The sequence below is a fragment of the Lachancea lanzarotensis genome, scaffold LALA0S09 (assembly GCF_000938715.1).
Source record: "Lachancea lanzarotensis genome assembly LALA0, scaffold LALA0S09, whole genome shotgun sequence".
In the NCBI taxonomy this organism is placed as follows: Eukaryota; Fungi; Ascomycota; class Saccharomycetes; order Saccharomycetales; family Saccharomycetaceae; genus Lachancea; species Lachancea lanzarotensis.
Window position 1 is genome coordinate 468,655 of NW_019212887.1, and position 21,290 is coordinate 489,944.

Below are 21,290 nucleotides of genomic sequence, written 5' to 3' on the forward strand. Positions count from 1 at the left end.
GATTTGCGACTTTGACTTCAAAAACAGCTCATCAAATTGATCAAAGTTAAGTAAATTAGGTCAACTTAGAGGTCAAATCGACAAAGCATTTCAGACTGAAAGCTCGGGGCGACCTTACCAGTCATTAACTCAAAAATCACAGCATCAAGAATGGGCCCTGTACCAGCCAAACGAATCAAGACTTTGTCGGTAGCTCGTCCGATCATACATGGAAATTCTGCTAAGAAAATGGGCGATGTAAAGCCTCCAAACGCGCCAGTGGAACATACACATATATGGACAATCTTTGTAAAGGGACCCAACGGCGAAGATCTATCGGATATCATAAAAAGCGTGGTTTTCAAGCTGCATGAGACATACCCGAACCCAGTGCGAACGGTAGATGCTCCACCATTCGAGCTAACGGAAACCGGATGGGGTGAATTCGAAATCAATGTCAAAATTCATTTTGTAGAGGCCGCGGGCGAGAAGCCCATCAGTTTCTACCACCATTTGAGACTGCACGAATATCGTAATCCGCTAGCCACGAACGGCGCTACAGGTGGAAATATCGTCTCTACTAAGAACGCCGATGTCGAATCGATATTTTATGATGAAGTCGTCTTCAATGAACCCAACGAGGACTTTTTCAAAGTACTAATAGCCAAACCAGGGTATCTGCTTCCTTCCAACAAGAGTGATAAAGTCATTTTCTCGAAACAGCTCGAGAGAGAGGAAATAGACCGCATCAAAATCGGCATCGGGAAAGTCGACGAAGAAACAGAAGTTTTACGGAAAAAACTGGCGAAACTGACCAAGAGTTGATTCAGTGAGGGAGGGATTGGGTCGTAATATAACGGCATTCCACCGTTCTCGTTAATGATTTAATCAGTCCCTCATTACATGTTATGTGTATACGTGCATGCATATGCAATAGGAGAAGATCCCGTTCACCAATTTACCATCATTTAGGCGTTAGAGGTTTCCACGAATCCATCGCTAGATTATCCAGAGACGGCTTCTTGACAGGACGTGGTGGAGGGATTTTAGCCCCCGCTTCGGCATCTTTGTCTACCTTCTTGAGCTGCTCGGATGCCACCACGGGCTCTAAATCTGGGTTTACCTTGTTCTCGTCAGAGGCTGATGAGGACGATACAGCAGACGAAGAGGGTGCTGGCGATGTCACTCTCGAACTCTGAGCGCTAGGGCTTTTAGGAGTGAGAATTGAGGCGCTGTAGCCCGGAGGGAAAACTGTTTTTCTCGAGGGTGGAGGAGGAGGGACAATAGAAGTGGACCTTGCTATATTCGGAGCCCGGTTCAGCAGTTTTCTATCAGAAGTAAGCGTGTTTGATGTCTGGGCTGACTGTGAAGAATGCGTCCGTGGGGCAGGCGGCGGTGGTGGAGGGATTCGCGCCCTGCCCAACGATGCCGAAGATAGCGACGAAACAGGTAGCTCCTTTCTAACGGGTTGCAACGGCACAGATTGGACAGAAGTGAGGTCTGAAGACGAGGAGGTTGATGGTGTGGGAGAGGTCGATTTGAACTGCCCTTTGTTTTCATTGTTGAGATCCAACAAGTTCACGGCGGACCAGTCGTTCGAGCTTGGCTCCGTTGTTCTTGTAGTACGATTTCTCTCTTCGTACTCAGTATCAACTAGCGCCGCACTAATGCTCCCAGAGGTTTCAGGATGTGCTTGCTTATACTCTAGGTAAAGCTTTTTAGTCAGATCACCTTTAATTTGTTCGTCAACAAAGTTAACTTGTGCCCGATAAGCTGCATAAACAGGCTTATGGTCACTGGCCAAAAGCTGGGCATCGGAATATGCCAAAGGACGAAGATTATCACCTTTGTATATGATTCTGTCAGTCCAGGAGGGTGTTCTTGCTTTCTCTGATGTATCGTAATTGTTTGTACCATGATCGTACTTGTAAGTAGGGGGGAACTTGACTGTTGGCTCCTTGAAACCCTTGAATACGACGCCTGCGTTTATTTCTTGAGTCAGTTGATCGTGAAGGAGTAAATTATCGGGGAAATTATTGCCCGAGGCAGCATCCAGCTCCCGGCGAACCTCCTCATTCGGTAGCGCCACTCTGTAGTTCATATCTCCATGCCAGAATATGGCATCATGGTCGGGAATTTGTCTTGAGCGAGTGAAGTTTATGCCTTTGTTAATGCTATCATAGTCGTTTCTCCTCTCATCTACATTATTAGAGCCTGCAGCCAAATGAGTGTTAACGAAGCAAAATGAAGTGCTGCCATAAGAGAACCTGATGGAAACAGCGCCTTTGTTACCGGTCATACCTCCTAGTCCGGTTTTCTTCGACGCACCCTCAACCCCTTTAACGTTGTTTACCTTGTCGGACTTCACAAAGAAAAGAATGAGCAGCGAGGACATCTGCTCCGCTCTCAACAGCAGATACTTGTCATTGTATTGGTTTAGGCAATCATTCACAATATTTTGCCAGAAGGAACTTTTTGAGTAATCAGCATTTAAAATTGATCCAGCGCTCAACTCTATAATTTCTTGCATGCCCAAAACTACAACGTCCGGTTTAAACTTATCACCAATCGGAAAAAGCCATTTGGATACATCAACTTTCCGTGTTAGACCGTTTACGTTATAAGTTCCGACAAAAATGTTGATACTCGAGGAGGTCGTGAATTGATCGCGGGCTTTGTTGAGTTGAGTTGTAACGTATTCGTTAATAGGATCAAACAGTGCGACAGCACGCTGACTCGATAGCCTACCCAGCAATGTATCTATATTGACCTGTTTGTTTTTATCCATGAAGTTGTTGATGTACAAGCGACTGACGGATTTCGTGGCGTCCGAAAGCACACCTGCGAATGACATTTTTCCCTTTCGAGAAAAAGACGACTTTAGTGCGTTAGTACCTGTGTAAATCTGGGAGACTTGGTCACCATGATCGGCCCACAAAGTGTTATGTTTAATGAAGAGATCACTGTCCGTGAACGCAGTTCCCTGTGTTGTTGACATTAAATGGAAATCATTGAGAAATAAGGCAAATGCATATCGGGAAAGAAATTGCTGAACTAGATTTGTTCTGTCTAAGCAGTCGAGACAGTTAGTTCTGAAAATACCGTGCTGTTCGGATAAAACTTTGTGTTCCCGGACATCATATGAAAAATAACCACTCTCAAGCAAAAACTGAGTTACTAGCGGTTTGATCCGAGCCGCAGCGGCGAAGCCCTCTTGAGCAGTTTCTCTGTGGAAATCGAACTCAGTGAAGAAGACATCTTTATTCAGCTTATGACTTTTAGACCTCGCGACATGCTCTTTGTACCGCCTAGAAAGCTCAATTTCATTCGATTTGGTCGAAAGCAAGTTCACTACATGTACGGGACCATACTTGTCTACCAAGCGAGTAAAGTGATCGTCAAAGATCGACTGCGTCGCTTCCAGAGATCTGGTTATCTGGACCTTAGGGTTTATCAAAGCGGTGTCTTGCTCCCAAAAGATTGGGATACTACCTCTGATTTGCGTGAAGGAATAGCAGTATTCGCGAGAATACATTATGAGCTCTGTCTCGACAAAGTTCGCGACATTCGCTTCGTCATCAACACCACGCGCATTGTAACGAGTGCCTGCTCTTTTCCAACTTTGTTTAGATATTACTGTGAGGGACACTTTGAGCTGTTTGATGTAAGTAACAAAAGTTTCAGCGAAACCACGGATCACTGTTGTAAGGAAGCCTTCATCGTCGAGGATACGTCTTGACGCATCATCCAAGTGATTTCTGAAAGTAATGGTCTCTTGCATTAGAAACGAGTTCCACATGTATTCTTCTTGATAGTTGTCAAAACTGAGCGAATGTGCGCCCATTCCTCTTTTTTGCAGTATCGAAGTAAGATCGAAGTTTGAACTGTAGTAAAAAGAGCCATTGGACAGGAGCTTACGCAATTCATGACAAGGATGACCGGGAACCGAAGGAGATTGGTCTCCCAGGGAGCCAGAGGTCGAACTGCCATTACCCCTGTATTCATCTTCGTTGGTCACCGGGTATCCATTTGAGTCTAGCTCCACGAAATCCCAGCGCGGATCGTTCAAGCAAAAGAAGTCTACTGCAAAAATTTTATTGACAGTTTCCTTCGGCACCGGTTGGGCCACTTTGGTTTTCCCGGTTATGGTACAAATGAAAATCATTCCTTCCAGCTCTATAAGACCAATGAAGCCGTGAACCTCGTGAGATGTCATCCGCTGGTATGAGGATCCAATTCGCGTCTTGGGTAATAGCTCTATTGCACATAACGGTTTACTGCGATCCTCTTCATTTTCTACCGCATTGAAGATCAAAGCATATCCTTCTGATGCAAGGGCTATTTTTCTCTCAGCACCTCTCTGAACCAGGATTTGCATGCTGGACCAGTTTTATAAGCACCAGCGTTTGATGATGAAGTGATTCGGTGCTTTGCCAGGAGGCTCTTGCTACCCAAGGGACTTGTTGAAAGAGATCTGTCAGTTCAGTAATGCTAAGTCCCCTTTACGAAATTTTTCAATTTTGTCAATATCCAAATAACGTCACATAAGTACAAAGTGATATTCAGCAGCTGACGAATTAGCATTGCCAGCGATCTGTTGACCACCGATGATGGCAATACTGCGTGTGAATGTCTACTTACAATTGAACAGTGACCATGGTAGTGTTTAACTAGTTTGAATTTAGATAGCCTCATTATTTGAAGCTTACGGATATGACATATACTTATCCAATTGTGACCTGGGTAAAAAACGGGCAACAGGCTGTGACGCCATGTAGTATGAGGATGAATGAAGCATAAAAAGTTGAAATCAGAGAGTCCAATTTGCAGTGCGTGTGTGTAGAATCAGCGTTGAAATGGCGATTTATATAAAATTCGGTTATTAGTCTCTATCCGCCCGATGTTTTCGTGACGCCGAGAAAAACATCTTGGATCACATCCTAAATCATGGTCAAATCCAGCAATCCCATGAGGGAAACTTGGGCCAAGATCAACGTCGACCTAATTTCGATCAACTTCATAAATACTAACTTTTTTTTTTTGTAGGCGGAAAAATTGTGTGCACAACTCTTCTCAGATCCCAATTAAGCAGAGCCAGATGCCGCCTTAGGTGCAGATTCTGGTAAAGCCGCGTCTCCGGATTGGATAATGGTGTTTATGACGGAAAGAATAGCCTTTATGGATGCGTCGCCGACGTCTTCCGAGACACCGACACCCCAACTGTAGGCGTTTTGGTTGTCGATCTCACGTCTGTACATGAGATGGATGAACGAGGCAGCCTGAGTGGAGGAGCCAGATCCCAAAGAGTGCTCCGTGTAATTGGAAACACTAAATCTGAGATTGAGAAGATTCGACATGGCATCCACGAGAGACGAAATTGGACCATTACCGGATCCTTTGATGTCGTAAAGGTTTCCGTTAATTCTTACTTGTCCATTCAAAACTCTGCGCTCCTTATCAAGCTTCGTGACTTCGTAATCCACAAGAGTGACATTTCCGATCGTACCGCTGTAGTTGTAAGTGTCCTTGAAAAGATCTGTGATTTCTTGAGCTTTGAGTTCTCTACCAAGAGAATCGGCTTTACTTTGAACAATGGTCGAAAATTCAATCTGCATGTTTCTTGGGAGGTCAAGTCCGAGAGATCTGAGGACAACCCAAGCAGCACCACCCTTACCAGACTGAGAATTGACTCTGATGACGGCCTCGTAATCTCTACCAATATCCTTTGGATCCAAAGGTAGATATGGAATCTTCCACTCTTCGTCACCGTTGGCACGTCTCTTCTCTTGAAGAGCGAAACCCTTTTTGATGGCATCCTGATGAGAACCGGAGAAGGCGCAGACAACTAAGTCACCACCGTATGGTGCTCTTTGGGAGACGGGGATCTTGTTGCAACGTTCCACAACTTCGACAACCGAGTTCAAGTCTGAAAAGTCCAACTCTGGGTTAACACCTTGAGTGTACAAGTTCAATGCAACGGTAACTAAGTCAACATTACCAGTACGTTCACCGTTACCAAATAGACAGCCTTCGACACGGTCGGCACCTGCCATTACACCTAGCTCTGAAGCGGCAACACCGCAGCCACGGTCGTTGTGTGCATGAGTGGAAATACAGACTTTTTCACGTTCCGAGATGTGGGTTGAGAAATATTCGATCTGATCAGCGTAGTTGTTGGGGGTAGCCATTTCCACGGTAGCGGGAAGATTGAAAATAATTGGGTTTTCAACGGTGGGTTCCCATGCAGCTTTCACAGCCTCGCAGATTTCGACTGCGAATGCTGGGTCAGTGTCACTGAAAGTTTCTGGGGAAAACTGATAAGTCCACTGGGTGGCCTGTTGTGTAGGATCGTCCTTGGTGAGACTGCGAACCAGTTTGGTGGCTTCCACGGCTTTGACGATGGCCTCCTCCTGAGACATGTTGAAGACGATATCGCGGAACATGTCACTGGTGGCTAGATACACGTGGACGGTGGCCTTAGAGGCACCCGAGAGTGACTCAACGGTTCTTTTGATGAGATGTTCGCGCGACTGTACTAGACATTGGATGCTGACATCTTCTGGGGCGTTTTCGACCGCGTAGCGGGTAAAATCGAAATCCGTTTGGGAAGCCGATGGGAAGGAAACTTCGATTTCCTTAAAACCGATTTCCACCAGTTTGTGAAAATACTCCTTTTTCTCCTCAACAGACATGGGGTCCGGGAGAGCCTGGTTTCCGTCCCTGAGATCTGTTGATAGCCAACGGGGAGCTTTTGTGATTCTCTGATCTGGCCATTTTCTGTTAGGTAGATTCACCGCTGGAAAAGGCTTGTATTTGGACGATGGATCCTTAAGCATATTTTTGTAGCCAAGTTTCACCGCCGGAAGCGCCTTGGAGCTGCTTTTAGCAAGCGCTACGAAACTTTTTTTGAACATCTTGAATGAAATTCACTAGTTCTTGTTAGCGCTGACTATTACTGACAAAAACCTATCTGGTATATGTGCTAAAGAGCTGGTTTTTGAACGCTTGAAATTACAGAGTGGTGTGTTCCAGTCAAGATTCTTACAGGCTCTTTTCACGATATTTACTTGGCTTAAATAGTGATCAGATCTGTGCAGCAAGAAAGAGTCATCGGGTCAGTTGATCATGGCCTTTAACATTTCTTTATAAGTTCTTTTCGTTCTTTAATTTAAAATTTTTCAGTCACTTTAGTCAACGTTGGCAACGGTGTCAGCGGAGAGGGAAAGCGCTTTGATGACAGGAAATATAAATATGATTTGAGCTGGGAAGCCGCTGCTGACGAAACGACAGGCTAAAGCAGAAGAAACCGAGGATTTGAGTTGAGTATATAGTGGTCCTCTTGCATTGCCGAGGGCTAACGAAGAAACGTTTACTAGATGTTCATGGAGAGCTTTATAGGGGACCAAGATTGACATATAGTAGAGGATCTCGAGTTTTAACACGGTAGGTACAGCGTCGATAGAGAAAAATCAGGATACGAATGACGAATTGGTAGCGACAGTGACTGGAGATTTGATTTTAATAATGGTGGCTCATGATAATTACACAATGTCTACTTATGGACCCTTCTGATGCACTGTGACCCGCTTTATTCACAACTGGTCGCTAATGCTCCCAATTGTTCAAGTATAGGTCTTTTCTTTATCGTCCACAACTTTCAGCCTCGTATCGCCATTCAATGGAGAAACGTGCTGACTGCATGCTGGAGTCCCTCTACCTGCATCGCATACCAACACAAGTAAGCGACGGCACGCACATTACGGTTTGTGAAATGAGATATGAAATAGTAAGGTACGGATGTAATGAGTAAATAAATTGCCAAAGTTCCCAAAAAGTCATAATTCATCTCTGAAACAGATCTGCAATTGCACGAATAGGATTGGGCAATTAAATGCGCAACTAACTGCCTTAAGGTATGTAAAGAGAGCATACATGAACACCGTTAGGTTAACCTGTTTGATTTTCTTATTTAGTGGCCCGTCATGTGATCCTTAAAGATATGCCTTCATACGAATGGTTTTTCGGACTTCCTATCATGTGTTACGTACGTTACCTGTTGCTTACTCAAGACCGAAGAATACTTACTCATAGCTACCGAGTAACGAGCGGTACTTACTCCGGCTACTCATTGCGCATGTCTGTTCTTTTAACTTGTCAGGTGGCTGGTTTGTATTATATTGAGAAATGGGCTTGAGTACTCTCATTAAGGATTAGCGTCAGATGAAGGCATGTCGCGACCAAATGTGATGGTTCTTATGCTCCTTAACTGTATTCAGCACGCATTTCAATCCAATAGCGTAGAATTAGAGTTCAGAAAATTCGAAATCGCCGGTTTTAGTTCTTGAAAATTGATAAATCGCTATCAATGAGCCGGTTACTGCGATATGTCAAGTCGTACAAGAACTTTTACCAAAATGATCTCCACGACTAACCCATGGGTTTCCGTTGAAATCATAACGCGGTTACGAATAAGGGCGCTTCCGCAACTGTACGACTCGATATTTTGAGTCTCACGTTCTACCAAAGAATCGCAATTCTATACTTCTCCTTCGAGATTTTATCCCTCTTCCCCTCTGTGTCAATGTCTCGCCGCCTTTTTGGAACAAGAAGGTTCCCTCCGCTTGAAAAGTACATGACCTAACCCAGTAGAAACCCAGTAATCACCCCTCTTTGCCAGAAATGACCTTCATCCTTCTATAATGACGAGGATCTCGATACCGCCGATCGATAAGCTCTATCAGCCAGATCAAGATGGTCAACGTATCCTCTGAATCTTGTTACTCTTCATGTAGCTAGTGCACTAGTACCTGCTCGCCAGCTGTTGCCAAGACCAACCACGTGCGTGATGTCACCGCCAAGAGCTGGGGCAAGAGTCGGACTTGACACCACAACAGCTGAGAGACACATCGCAAGTGAGAATGTGTCTTACTGGTCTTGTTATCGATACGGCGTTCAACAGCTTTGGAAACGTATGTCAAACTTATATTGACTTTTAGCATCAAATAGCATTATCTAAAGCATATGGCTATACCACTGACGCTGCAACGATTGGGAACAGACGAGCGCGACACCTGAAGATCAATAGTTCTGGAGGGTTATACGTCGATACCTTGGGCAAGTCGGTATAGTTCAATGTTATATGATGCAAAAGTTGTTGGCTGATATAGAAGGTACAATCTGGGATGATTAGACAGTATTATGGTTTATGTAAACAGATGCTGAAAATGCAGAAAACGGGCCTGTTGCTATTACGGAGGGTTCACGGAAGAGCCCGAACTTCCTGAACTACTTCTGCGAAATTTGAGCTTGTGCACGAGTTTCTTACCCGTGTGTTTAAGCTTGGCTGGCTTAAACCCAGCAGTTGTGGCCGTTGTGATGGAAAAAGACGAAGAGGCGGTTGATGGAGCGCTTATGGTGTTGCTAGAGCGTTCGGCGGTGGTTAAAGTGGCCGTAGAGGTGGATGGATGCGAAACTGGGTAAGAGGCCAGTGGAGAGCCCCGCGGCGGGAACAAAGACGTTGGGGTCGATGCAGGACTCGATGCAGACCTTGAAAAGCTACCCAGAGTGTTGGCACGGGAGCAAAGATCCGTTTGTTGGCTGTGGCTGTTGCGGTGAGCAGCAGGAGACTCGATTTCCGGGAGCCTAGAGGGCACCCGGCTGAGCAGTGAACTGTCGTTGTTGACATCATCAATGTCCTCTTCGACATCTTCTTCTTCCTCTACAGCGAAATCGTCCATGAAGGACGACAGCAGATCGATACGTGCCGTATCAGGTGACAGTAGTGTTGGTGACTGTGATTGTGAATTTTGTGAGACTGACAGGCTCCAGTTTAGTTGATGATTATTTTCATTGCAATGACTTGTGCTGGTAGTGCTTGTGCTAGTACTACTGCTGGTGCTGTTGTGAACTTGGCCAGCGGTTTCGTTGTAGCCGTGAGAACGACGACAGGTCGCAGGCCGTGAACAACGACGTTGCAAGTGGCTGAACTTTGAATGTGCGTCTTGCAGCAGCCAAAGGACGTGTTTGCGAGCCGCCTCGATGCTAGATTGTGGCGGCACGGTGTGAGACTTGGCGCTTTCGTCGAACGTTTGCCGGATTGCCTGTGGTAAGTTACACTCGCGGGGGGAGTCTGTTTGGATGTACAGCGTGTACACGTCGCGAGTCCACGATGCCAGGGCGTCCCATGAGACGCCCTGGACGTAGGGGTCTGTTGCCAGCAAAAAAGACAAGTTTTCGTCGCAATGGGACCGTTTGAGAAACGCCACGAATGCATCGGACGAGGCCGGTCGATGTGGGTTTCGTGTTGCTTCCAACAGTTTTTCTAGCGACAAGGGCTGTTGCCCTTGTTGCCGCTGTTTGTCAGACAAACACATTTATTCGAAACCAACTTTGTAAGACCCAACCTCGCTGCTTTTCTTGTTCTTCTCTGTATGCCAAGGAATATGCGATGCGAAAAAAGAAAAAACAAACTGAAGACCAAAAACCCAAAACCTAGTTTATATATTATTGTGTTTTGTTTGCTTCTTCCTTGCTCGTCCTTCCACGTCCTGCTATTTACCAATCCTTTTGCAACGTTGCTGCTATTCAATGTTGTCTTTGTCTGCTCTGCTCTTCGCACCGATCGATGATGCTATTTTATCTTTTTTCCACTTTACATGTTGAAAAATTCCAGGTCCACAGTTTTTGACATAATAAACATTATCCTGGCCATCTATCTGTCTATCAATTCACGATATGACACGATAATGAATGATAGAGCAGGAGCTGAATAACAACATTGCGGATAATGGGCTTCGGGTTTTTCGAACGTTGGCTGTGTGTGTATTGAGATTGTTAGAACGCGTAGTGTACATAGAAATGCTTGGTAGTGCAGTTAGGGAATGTATGTCAACGACTCTTGAGCGTGTGTCATGGGGTCGAGTCAACTGCAAGTTTGTAGTGGAAAGGGTGAAAACAGTGGAAACCCATGCAGCAGAAGCCAGTGACGCAGTGGAACCACAGTGGGCAATGCAGTGGACGACGCTGATGTAACTTGGAGGCAAAGCGAACGAACGGCCATTTGAGAGGGGGTTTACCCCCTTTTACTGAGTCGTATGGGTAAGACTAATGGTGGGAAGTTGCATTGGGTTGGAAAACACATGATGATAACAAGAAAGGAAGGGATAAGAGAAGGATGAAAGCAGATAGAAGAATGTCAAGGAGCGATAGAGAGACAGGGAAGGTTTCAAGAGGGTTATCTCGGTTGGTGGCTCGGCGATTAAGAGAGCGTTGAGGGCGTCGAGAGCGTTAAAAGCGTTCACAGTAGCAATTCTAGAAGCTTAGGGAGCTATTCTAGAAGATGCGTTTCTCGAAATTTAATTCTATCGGTGGAAAAGATTTAGAGTGCGATGGTTATTATAATAAGCTCTCTCAGCTTTGAGAAGCCTAAGAAATCGATCAAAGAGCTAGAAACGTAAGAGTGTAGCTTTGATGGGCTGAGCGACGCAGAGGAGTGTATCATCAGAGTAGTGTTAGTAGTCAGGGAAGCAATACAAAGCGTATCCCTAGGAGTTGTGAGTTTCGGTGAGAAAATTCGAAAGATTAAGATGTTTTGGCACCATTGTGACGTTTAGAGGTAAGAACTGCCGTAAAAGCTTGGTATCTCGACCATCAGGGACGTTCGCACTTAATCATGGATGTTGAGATTCTGTCTATGTAGAAGTCTTGAATCCTCAGAGCTCTCAATTGTTTCCCAATTCTGTCCGCTGTCGTCTAGCATGTGATTTGATGGTCATCTCTAGTTATACACACACTAGCTAGGCAGAGGGAGGTTGTAGCGTCAGGGTAGTGAGAAGAGTGTATAGAAACATGATAGGAAACTGAATGTAGCATTTCCTCAGGGTGTTTGAAAAAAAAATCGAGAGCCTCGACAAACAGTACCAAACAGAATTGGGTTTATGGTCTTTTTTTAGAGTTGCAACTATCAGAAACTCCCAAGTTTCGGCCCACAGCTGAGGCAGGAAAAGGCAAACGCAAACTTTGAACTCTTGACAGGTCATTTGGTCAGATCCTTCACCAAGACCAACTATTTGGGCCAGTGAACTGTGATCCGCCAGCAAAAACTTGTTCTCTTTTGGCGCCCGTTTTCTACCACTCTCGACAATCTTCAAAGCTTTTGGTGTGCGCATTTTTGCACCCGCGAACTAAGGAGCGTTCGCTGACGATGGCATTTCTCCACTCACCATTGCCCCTGGGGATGGCTTGACCAGCGCGTCATTGACACCTTTAGCAGGGAAGAAATCGTAATTGTCTTGGAACTTTTACCATTCGACATCTACAGCTACACCGCTCCGGGGATGACGTTCAATTAATGTTCTACGTTGCGGGATCGAACGTATACTGAAAGTTTTGAAAAAAAAACTGTGATATGGCCAAAATGACGGCTGAAAACGCCGGCTGAAAACGCCCAAAACCTGTGGTATACAACTCACGCCATCATGATGGCTAATCAGTTTCAATCCGGTCAGTGTGCTCATCGCCGATTCTGCATGCACGTGATCTGGTGTTTTGTCTTGCAGTAATTAAACGTCGAGGGACGGTTGAACAATGTGTGTTAAAGTGTGAAGGCGGTTCAGCTCACCGCCAAAAGAGTTACCAGAAGAGCGTTATAGTGGATTCATCAGGGATCAACAACACAACGTATGAGCTTCTCTACCGGGTATAATGTGCCCTGCTTGACGTATTACAATGATTTGCGTCCTGCTCACTTGATCAGATGCTAACGATGCGTTGATGAACAATACATTGACAAATATTACGATTCCAGTGTTATTTTCTGAAGGTTTGCTGATGAGCCATTGGAAAGCCTAATCGTGACCGACAAAATTGAACCGGACAGGCTCAAAATCTCAATTAGTACAAATACACTCAAAACTTGCTAGATCTTGTAACTGTCGTCAGGAAGTAATAGCCTTGATTCTAGCGCATTTGCCCTAACTTTCGGCTTCAACTAGTACTCTCAAGCGGGTCTTGACAAGAATGAGGGCCTTAACAAGAAACACGTGACCCAACGATGGCGGCTAAATAGTCTAATAAGGGGCTCTTACAAAACTTTAATTTCTACACACCACTATTGGGAAGCGCACACAGAAAGTTGCAGAGACATCGAAGGACCTCTATGACTGGTTCCTACTGCCACAAGTCAACACCATACCACAGCCCAAGTTATCGAGACCCTTTCCAGTTTCTCAACAATGATTCTGGCTTATAGATGAACACCTTTTTTCCCTAAAAAGACAGAATCATTATCGCTCATTATGCACAAATCGCAAGCGACATACACCAGTGAGAAGAGAGTCATGACTCACCATATATCAACGACTTTGGGACACGATACTGAACTAAGTGAAGCTTCACCTCCTGGACTTTTTGCCTCCGATTACAGTGTGGACAGGAAAATCCCTTTTGAGTACCTGGTCACGTTTTACCACGAGTACTGTTCCGAAATCGGAAATCGGCGTTTTTTCACCCAGTAGCTAGGTCACGTGATCAAAGAGGGTAAAAAGTCATCGCTTTTTCGCAAACAAAAGTGTGGCGTCTCCCCTATACACGTGACCGGATTTTTCGCTACGTCGAAATCAATGTTCAGAGGTCACCTGCTGGGGTTCATATTTGGTAGTAGCCTGGTTTTTCATAGCTCATCTTGACTTATTTGAAGTTGAAATGAAGATCAACCTGTCAAAAGTAATCTCTTTCGGCAGCAACAGCTCTTAATTTGGTTTCTTTAGCGGCATTTGCAACGAGGGAACAAGATTCGCATTTTTGCACTGGTTCGACTGTCACCAGGGAGTCTGGTTTTTCAACCATGAATTTTGACAAAAATGAGGAGTTTAACAATCTTTTCGGTGAAGAGAAGGATGTTTTTAGAGGCCCTGATAATCCGCTTCAATTGCACCCGGGAGACTCGAATGTAACGCCCAATATTTTGCTGGAGCAACTGGCGTACGTTGACAATTTTATGCCCGATTTTGAAGGCGACCTGGCTTCTTTTGGCGGTCCAGCACACGGTTCAGACGTCCCAAGCGCTGGCCTGGGTCTCGACGAGCGTCTGGCTGCCGAGCTTAGTGCGTTTGCAGACGAAACTTTCATTTTTCCAGATGAGGACAAACCGGTTGACGAGGGTGACGGCGATGACGACAACGACCGCAGAAATAATGATAATAACGCTCAAAATCGCAATAGTCCCTTCGATCGTTTTTCTCATGAGAACGACGCAGACCGGACACCGGAAGCTTCGTCGTCTGCTTCTGCAGCGGCATCTGCATTAGGCGCTAACTCTTATCAGCATGGCCTCACAAACGGTGAAAATGACCTTCGTAGACCCGATGCGTCGTCAGACTTGTCGTCGTTCCAAAATCGGAGCTCCAAGTTCTTGTCACAGCGACGCAACAATTTCTTGGCGTCGCAGCATGATACAAGGCTCCGATTTTCGTCTAAAAACCGTCAGCGCGAAACTACAAGGTCTCCTGCCGATGATCATGGCGGATTCACAAATGTTGACATAACTGAGAACCCCTCCCACCAGAACCGACAACAAGGACTTTCTTACGTTAACTCACCTCTCAACAATCTTCTCTCGGACTCTAATCCTCAAACCGTTGAAATGCTCTCGAATAGTTCAAATACGCCTTCATTTTCACCACGGCTTTATCGTCAAAGTAATCCGTTCCCAACAGAGAATCAAAGAGAACCTTCACCGCAACCCAAGGTACCTTCCCACATTCACATGCCCAACTATTCGTCTATACCGACGCGGACTCTTTTAACTTTGCTACCGAAGGCCAGAGTACCGAAAGGAGCTCGAACTGCTTTAACAGCTGCTGGATTGCAGTCGGAAGAAATCGATTCTATTGCTGCAATAATGGCTTACCATCAGCTGAACAATAACTCTGACTTCACAAATGACCTTTCGCTCTCCACCATAAGAAATTTACTTTCGAACGAAGTTGGTGCCAATTTTCTGCTGCCGTTTCTCACCAGTGATGACCAACCTGTGCAGATGAATGAGCTTTCTACAGCAGTAAGCACGCGGGCCGAGTCTGCTGCTAAAGCTAGCCCTACTTCCTCTGTAAACCAAAGGAAACTCGAAAACCCTGCTGATAATCTCCTCCGCAATTTTTTCAATTCAGATGGCGGCAAACATAATGTCAGTTTTCTCGAAAACGGAGTAAATCGCGAGATTTCCACAAGTCAAACGCCTCGACAACCCAAAAAAAATTCCGTTGTGGATAAAGCTTCTGTTGGCCCGGAACAAGAGCAGAGGATCACAAAATATTTAAATGGCGAACGAAGCGATAGCAGTTCTAGCCTTACAGAAAAACGTACCAAGACCCATCCTAAACGCAAGTTTAAGGAACAGGAGATGGAAGGATCGATTCAGGAGCTCAGTGAACTGGCTCTGAACCTGCAGCAGAGAATTCAGACTCTCGAAATGGAAAACAGACTCCTGAAAAACTTGGTAACTGAAAGAGGAGAATTGTCGGGAGTAAAAGAAGTGGAAAACGTCCGACGCGAGCTTCTTCGCAAAATAAAAGAAGACAACAGTCACGGACCGGTCAAGAAAGAGGATCCAAGACTGGATTAAGTTACATATGTACCTTGATGTAGAAGTTAATCAGTGACGTTTACGCAATCGCTTGCGGTCCACAGTTATCCTAGAACTGCCAGAATGACTATCAGTACAACCACAACGATCACGACTAAAAATATTATGCCACATCTGTTTCTTTTGCGTTGCGACCGTTCTGCTTTACCCAGCTGTTCGTTGGCTCGCTGTAAATTTCCTGATAGACCCGATATGTTGTTATCGATTGTGTCAATATCCTCACCCTGCTCTCGTACTAAGGACCCTAGCTGATGGAAAATGGCGTTTACCTCTTGGACTGCTGAGTGTATTCGTCCGATCTCCTCAGATCTCTCTTGTTGAATGAGAGTGTGGAAATTCAGCTCATCTTCTGGCAATTGAGTTTGAGTTTGAGACTGCACCTGCTGCTGCACTTCAAGACGCTGGTTGTGATTCTGTCGTTGCAGAAGCGGTGTTTTGTCTGTATCTTCTGCCATAGGCATCGATATGTAGCCCGAATCTTTGGACGCAGAGTTTGTGCGTGCGGGTTTAGCTTGGATAGGATGTCGTGACTTCTTCCCATAATAATGTCTTTTACTGAGCAAAAGCTCGTCTTTCAATCCGGCGAAATCAGACGCCAGTTTCCCGTTTGATGTTTTGGTTTTGAGTGATCCCTCGATTTCGTCCCTCAGTGTTTCGCATTGTGGAATAATCTCCGTCTCAATAGAGTAACGAAGGTCCTGTGAGTCCCGTTTTGTGCCCAAAAGTTGACTTTTTTTTTGCAGATGGTTGATATGGCTTGCAAAGTCTGCGAAATGCTTATTCAAAGTCCCGTCTTGTTGGCTTCCTGCCGTTGTAGGTTTTGACATGTAATCAGCGAATGACATTGCCGAAGTCAGTCAAAAACGAACCAAATTTCGCTAAAAAACCAGCGTTTGGGTTTTCAAATAAAGTTTTATTTGCGTTCCAGAAGCTACAGGACTGATTTGCAAATATCAAGGCTCTTTCTCACCGTTTTTCGAATGTGAACCTGTTTTCCCTTTCTTTCACACAAATTTCATCAAATTAAGCGTAGGTCGCGTAAAGTTGATGATAATGTGATGATATAAGAAAAAAACTGGTTACGCGTGGCGAACAGTTTTAACTTAAAGAACTACCTCACTCGACCTTGAATTCAAGCTTATATCAAGAGCTAGTCAAGAACGCTATATAAAGGGTCAAGAATGAGCTCCAAGAGTAGGCTAGAAACACTCAAACGGCTTCAAAGAGTGCGTCAAAACAAATCGTCATCCAAGGAACTGTACGAAGCGGACGAGGATCTGGACGATTCAAAAGTGTACGATCTTATAGATGAGGACGAGTTTCGCAGCCGAAAGCGTGAGGAACTGTTAAAGGATGACTTTGTGGTGGACGACGATGGGGTGGGCTACGTGGATCGTGGTGTAGATGAATGGGACGATCGATATCGTCAGAAGGAATACTATTCATCCGAAGACGAAGATGATGGCACCAACGCGAAGTTAGGACATCGATCAAATAAACGAACCAAGGGGGGTGACAAATCAGAAAAGGGAGCCATTTCTGCCATGATTACGGCACAACAACAGGTGAAAAAACCAAAAAAAACGGCTTTCCAGAAGGGAGCCTCGAAGAAGTTCGCGGCTGACGAGTTTGACGACATTTTGTTAGAGTTCGAAAACGTCAAAGACGCTAGTGCGGCGGGAAAAATCGCCCTGAAGCAAACGGTCGCGGCAAGTGGCTCTCCTAATTCCACTGTCAAGAGAACAATTGTGGCATCGTCAAATCATCCTACAGTAAAAAGGCCCAAGTTTGAAAAATCCGAATACTCAAATGCCACTGATAACTCATCCCCGCTTAGATCTATGAACGTGAAATCTCAACTAGTTGACGATACCGAATTGCAAGCAATGATCGATGATGTTCAAAGTTCTCCAACGATGCTCAAGACGAAAAACGTTTTGGTTGTGGAGTCAGTCGACGATACCGGCAAGAGTGTGACCAACCACCAGCAGGATGCGGAAGAGGAAGAAAGCGATGAAGAGGAAATCCAATTCAGTAGAAGAACGATTAGGAACGCTGCAGCTGCGAAAAGAGCTAATTTTAATACAAGCTCTAACGTGCCTTCCTCTCCTTTCATGACCGCCCCGGGGACGCCGGCAGCTTCGAGCCAGTCTCGCGCCGATGACTCTCGGCCCAGTACATCGCACTCACTTGCTAAAAAATACACCCGCGACGACATCATCGATCCCTCATCTAACTCCTTCAATTTATTTTGGATGGATTACGCTGAAGTAGACAATACACTCCTGCTTTTCGGAAAAAGTGTTACACACGCGAATGAGTCCATATCTGCCATGATACAGATTAAGAATCTTCACAGAGAGCTTTATTTTTTACCAAGAGAGGGCAAAACAGCTTTAGAAATTCATGATGAGATAGTTCCTTTGCTACTAGAGAAATATGGACTTGACAACATTCGAGCTAAGCCGGAGAAGAAAAAATACGCTTTCGAGCTACCGAATATTCCCCATGAATGTGAATACCTGAAAGTTTTGCTGCCTTACCAAACTCCTAAAAGCAAAGGCGTTATAATTCCTAGTGATCTTGAGGGTGACACTTTCTTTCACGTTTTCGGCGGCAATACCAATATCTTCGAAAGTTTTGTTATTCAAAGAAAAATTATGGGACCCTGCTGGCTCGAAGTAAAAAATGGGGATTTTTCCGCCCTTTCTAATGCATCCAACTGTTCGTTAGAAGTCCAAATTTCCGTTCCTTCTCTGATCACACCATTGGCAGACAAAAATGCACCTAACCTAAACTGTGTCGCTATTGCGGTACAGAGTGTTATGAACGCAAAGGAAAATAAGCAGGAGGTTGTTAGCATCACTTTGTCGCACTACGAGAATCTGCCCCAGGACGTACCTATACCAGAGGATTTAGCTCCAAACTCTATATCTACTTTGGTGCGGCCGCCGATGGGATCCAGCTTCCCCACTGGATTGATGCACCTTGGAAACAAGTCTTTGCAAGGCCAGCTAAGATTGTTCAATAACGAAAAGGCACTGTTGAGCTGCTTCTGCGCAATGATGAGGTCTTCTGATCCTGATGTAATAATCGGTCACAGACTGGAAAACACTTCTTTGGATATTATTTCGCATAGATGCCTGGAACTGAAAATTCCTACATTCAGCTGCCTTGGGCGCCGTGTTAGAAAATCGTGGCCTGAAAAATTTGGGAGAAATCCAAGCATGAACCAATTTTACATCCGCGATTTGTTTGCAGGCCGCTTACTCTGTGATATTTCAAACGAGATGGGTCAGTCGTTGACTCCCAAATGCCAAAGTTGGGATTTATCCGAAATGTTCCAAGTTACCTGCCAAAAAGAACACAAAACGGTAGATGTGAACTTTCAAAACCCACAATATCAAAGTGATGTTAACTCGATGGTTTTCGCTCTCCAAGAAAATGTATCTGCCGCTAACATTTCCGCCGAAATCGCATTTAGAATACAAATACTGTCACTTACAAAACAATTGACAACGCTGGCAGGAAATGCCTGGTCTCAAACGCTTGGTGGTACTAGAGCAGGTAGAAACGAGTACATTTTACTGCACGAGTTCGCACGTAATAACTACATTGTTCCCGACAAGGAGACAAGGCAAACTAGAAATCAGCGTCAACAGAGGTTGCGCGAAGAGGCAGGAGAGGATGCTGAAGAACTGCAAGTGAGTTCGAAAAAAAGCAAATATCAAGGTGGGTTGGTGTTCGAACCCGAAAAGGGTCTGCATAAGAACTACGTTCTAGTGATGGATTTCAACTCTCTTTATCCTTCCATTATCCAGGAATTCAATATTTGCTTCACCACTGTGGACCGGGATCCCAATAATATTGAAGAGCTACCGAACGTGCCGGATGGACAGAGCAAACAAGGCGTTCTGCCGCGGCTGCTAGCCAATTTGGTTGATAGAAGGAAAGAGGTTAAGAAGATTTTAAAGGCTGAAACCGACCCTCACAAACGTGTTCAGTGTGATATTAGGCAACAGGCGCTAAAATTAACAGCAAATTCCATGTACGGGTGCCTTGGCTACGTGAACAGTAGGTTTTACGCCAAGCCACTGGCTATGCTGGTCACCAACAAGGGAAGGGAAATTTTGATGAATACGAGACAGCTCGCGGAAAGTATGGCACTGGCTGTAATATATGGTGACACAGATTCGGTAATGATTGACACAGGCTCCGATGTCTACGCAGACGCTGTGAAAATCGGAGATAGTTTCAAAAGAATGGTCAATGAACGATACCGATTATTGGAGATCGACATAGATAATGTTTTCAAGAAACTGCTGTTGCATGCCAAGAAGAAGTACGCCGCTTTAACGGTTTCTTTTAACAAAATGGGCAAAGAACAAACTACTCTAGAAGTGAAGGGCTTGGACATGCGGCGTCGTGAGTTTTGCCCTCTGTCTAAAGAAGTTTCTGTTCACGTTCTAGAGACAATTCTATCTGACAAAGATCCGGAGACAGCATTATTGGACGTGTATGAATATCTTGAAGGAATAAGGAATCAGATTGATGCTAATTCAATTCGTGTTGACAAGTACAAAATCAACACAAGGTTGTCAAAAGATCCTAAAGCTTACCCCGGTGGTAAAAACATGCCGGCTGTACAGGTGGCGCTTCGAATGAGAGAGAATGGACGCGTAGTGAAAGCAGGAAGTGTCATTACCTTTGTCATCACAAAACAGGAAGACACGAGCGATGGTGATGCTCAGCTTTCCCCTGCTGAGCGGGCGCGGGTACTGAACGAGGTGATGGTGAAGAGCAATAATTTGCGACCCGACCCACAATACTATTTGGAGAAACAGATTTTCTCGCCGGTGGAGCGATTACTTGAGCGTATTGAGAGTTTTGACATCGTAAGACTCACTCAATCTCTGGGACTTGACAGCAGGAAATATCTCAACCGCGCAGGGGTAAATGGTGAGCTGAATGGCAACAGTGGAGATAATTTGCAACCGCTGGATAGTGCTCTTTCTGATGAGGAAAGGTTCAAAGAAGTTACTTCGTTGACACTGAAGTGTCCAGGTTGCGATCAAAAGTTTCCTTTTGGCGGAATTGTGGCCTCGAAGTACTATCAGATGACTTTCAGTGGGTTGCAATGTGCTCGTTGCAACCACCAATTTTCACCTATCCAGCTAAGTTCACAATTCGAAAGTGACATCCGCATGCACATTTCGAGGTACTACACAGGCTACTTGAAGTGCGACGATAGCACTTGCGGAGTAGTTACGCGACAGATCTCGGTTTTCGGTAAAAGGTGTTTGAACGAGGATTGCATGGGAGTTATGGGTTATTGTTACACAGACAAACAACTATACAACCAGCTCCACTACTTTGCTTCGCTTTTCAACGTTGACAAAAACAAGAGAGAGTTGTTAAAGCCACTTTACCGACCAGACGACCCGGAAGCAGCCGAGAAGAAAATACCTACATCACAGGTCCTAGCGCTGGGCGAGCAAAACCGAGAATTGTTCCAAACAATGGAGTCCGTGGTTCAAAAATACTTGAGCAACTGCGCACGTAGTTTTGTTGACATGGGCTCAATCTTTGACTTTATGAACCCTGAGTGAATATTGATAAACGCTGCGATTGAAACTGGCACGAAGTAACATCTATTAAGCTGTATCAT

General features: G+C 45.0%; 7 protein-coding genes across 7 annotated transcripts; 3 read left to right on the forward strand and 4 right to left on the reverse strand.

Annotated features, from left to right (window-relative positions):
* Positions 1–150: 150 nt before the first annotated feature.
* Positions 151–804, forward strand: YAF9 (LALA0S09e04874g1_1; the record flags this gene model as incomplete). The annotated part of the gene is made up of 1 exon (XM_022770802.1): positions 151–804. The coding sequence occupies one exon, from the start codon at positions 151–153 to the stop codon at positions 802–804; it is 654 nt and encodes a 217-aa protein (XP_022630106.1).
* Positions 805–943: 139 nt separating this feature from the next.
* LALA0_S09e04896g (LALA0S09e04896g1_1) lies at positions 944–4,357 on the reverse strand (the record flags this gene model as incomplete). The annotated part of the gene is made up of 1 exon (XM_022770803.1): positions 944–4,357. One exon carries the CDS (start codon positions 4,355–4,357, stop codon positions 944–946), a length of 3,414 nt encoding a protein of 1,137 aa, XP_022630107.1.
* A 706-nt stretch (positions 4,358–5,063) lies between these two features.
* Positions 5,064–6,893, reverse strand: LEU4 (LALA0S09e04918g1_1; the record flags this gene model as incomplete). Its single annotated transcript, XM_022770804.1, has 1 exon — positions 5,064–6,893. One exon carries the CDS (start codon positions 6,891–6,893, stop codon positions 5,064–5,066), a length of 1,830 nt encoding a protein of 609 aa, XP_022630108.1.
* A 2,334-nt stretch (positions 6,894–9,227) lies between these two features.
* RGS2 (LALA0S09e04940g1_1) lies at positions 9,228–10,352 on the reverse strand (the record flags this gene model as incomplete). Its single annotated transcript, XM_022770805.1, has 1 exon — positions 9,228–10,352. The coding sequence occupies one exon, from the start codon at positions 10,350–10,352 to the stop codon at positions 9,228–9,230; it is 1,125 nt and encodes a 374-aa protein (XP_022630109.1).
* Positions 10,353–13,822: 3,470 nt separating this feature from the next.
* MET4 (LALA0S09e04962g1_1) lies at positions 13,823–15,601 on the forward strand (the record flags this gene model as incomplete). Its single annotated transcript, XM_022770806.1, has 1 exon — positions 13,823–15,601. One exon carries the CDS (start codon positions 13,823–13,825, stop codon positions 15,599–15,601), a length of 1,779 nt encoding a protein of 592 aa, XP_022630110.1.
* A 65-nt stretch (positions 15,602–15,666) lies between these two features.
* On the reverse strand, positions 15,667–16,467 carry VAM3 (LALA0S09e04984g1_1; the record flags this gene model as incomplete). The annotated part of the gene is made up of 1 exon (XM_022770807.1): positions 15,667–16,467. One exon carries the CDS (start codon positions 16,465–16,467, stop codon positions 15,667–15,669), a length of 801 nt encoding a protein of 266 aa, XP_022630111.1.
* A 336-nt stretch (positions 16,468–16,803) lies between these two features.
* On the forward strand, positions 16,804–21,231 carry POL1 (LALA0S09e05006g1_1; the record flags this gene model as incomplete). The annotated part of the gene is made up of 1 exon (XM_022770808.1): positions 16,804–21,231. The coding sequence occupies one exon, from the start codon at positions 16,804–16,806 to the stop codon at positions 21,229–21,231; it is 4,428 nt and encodes a 1,475-aa protein (XP_022630112.1).
* Between the last annotated feature and the right edge of the window lie 59 nt (positions 21,232–21,290).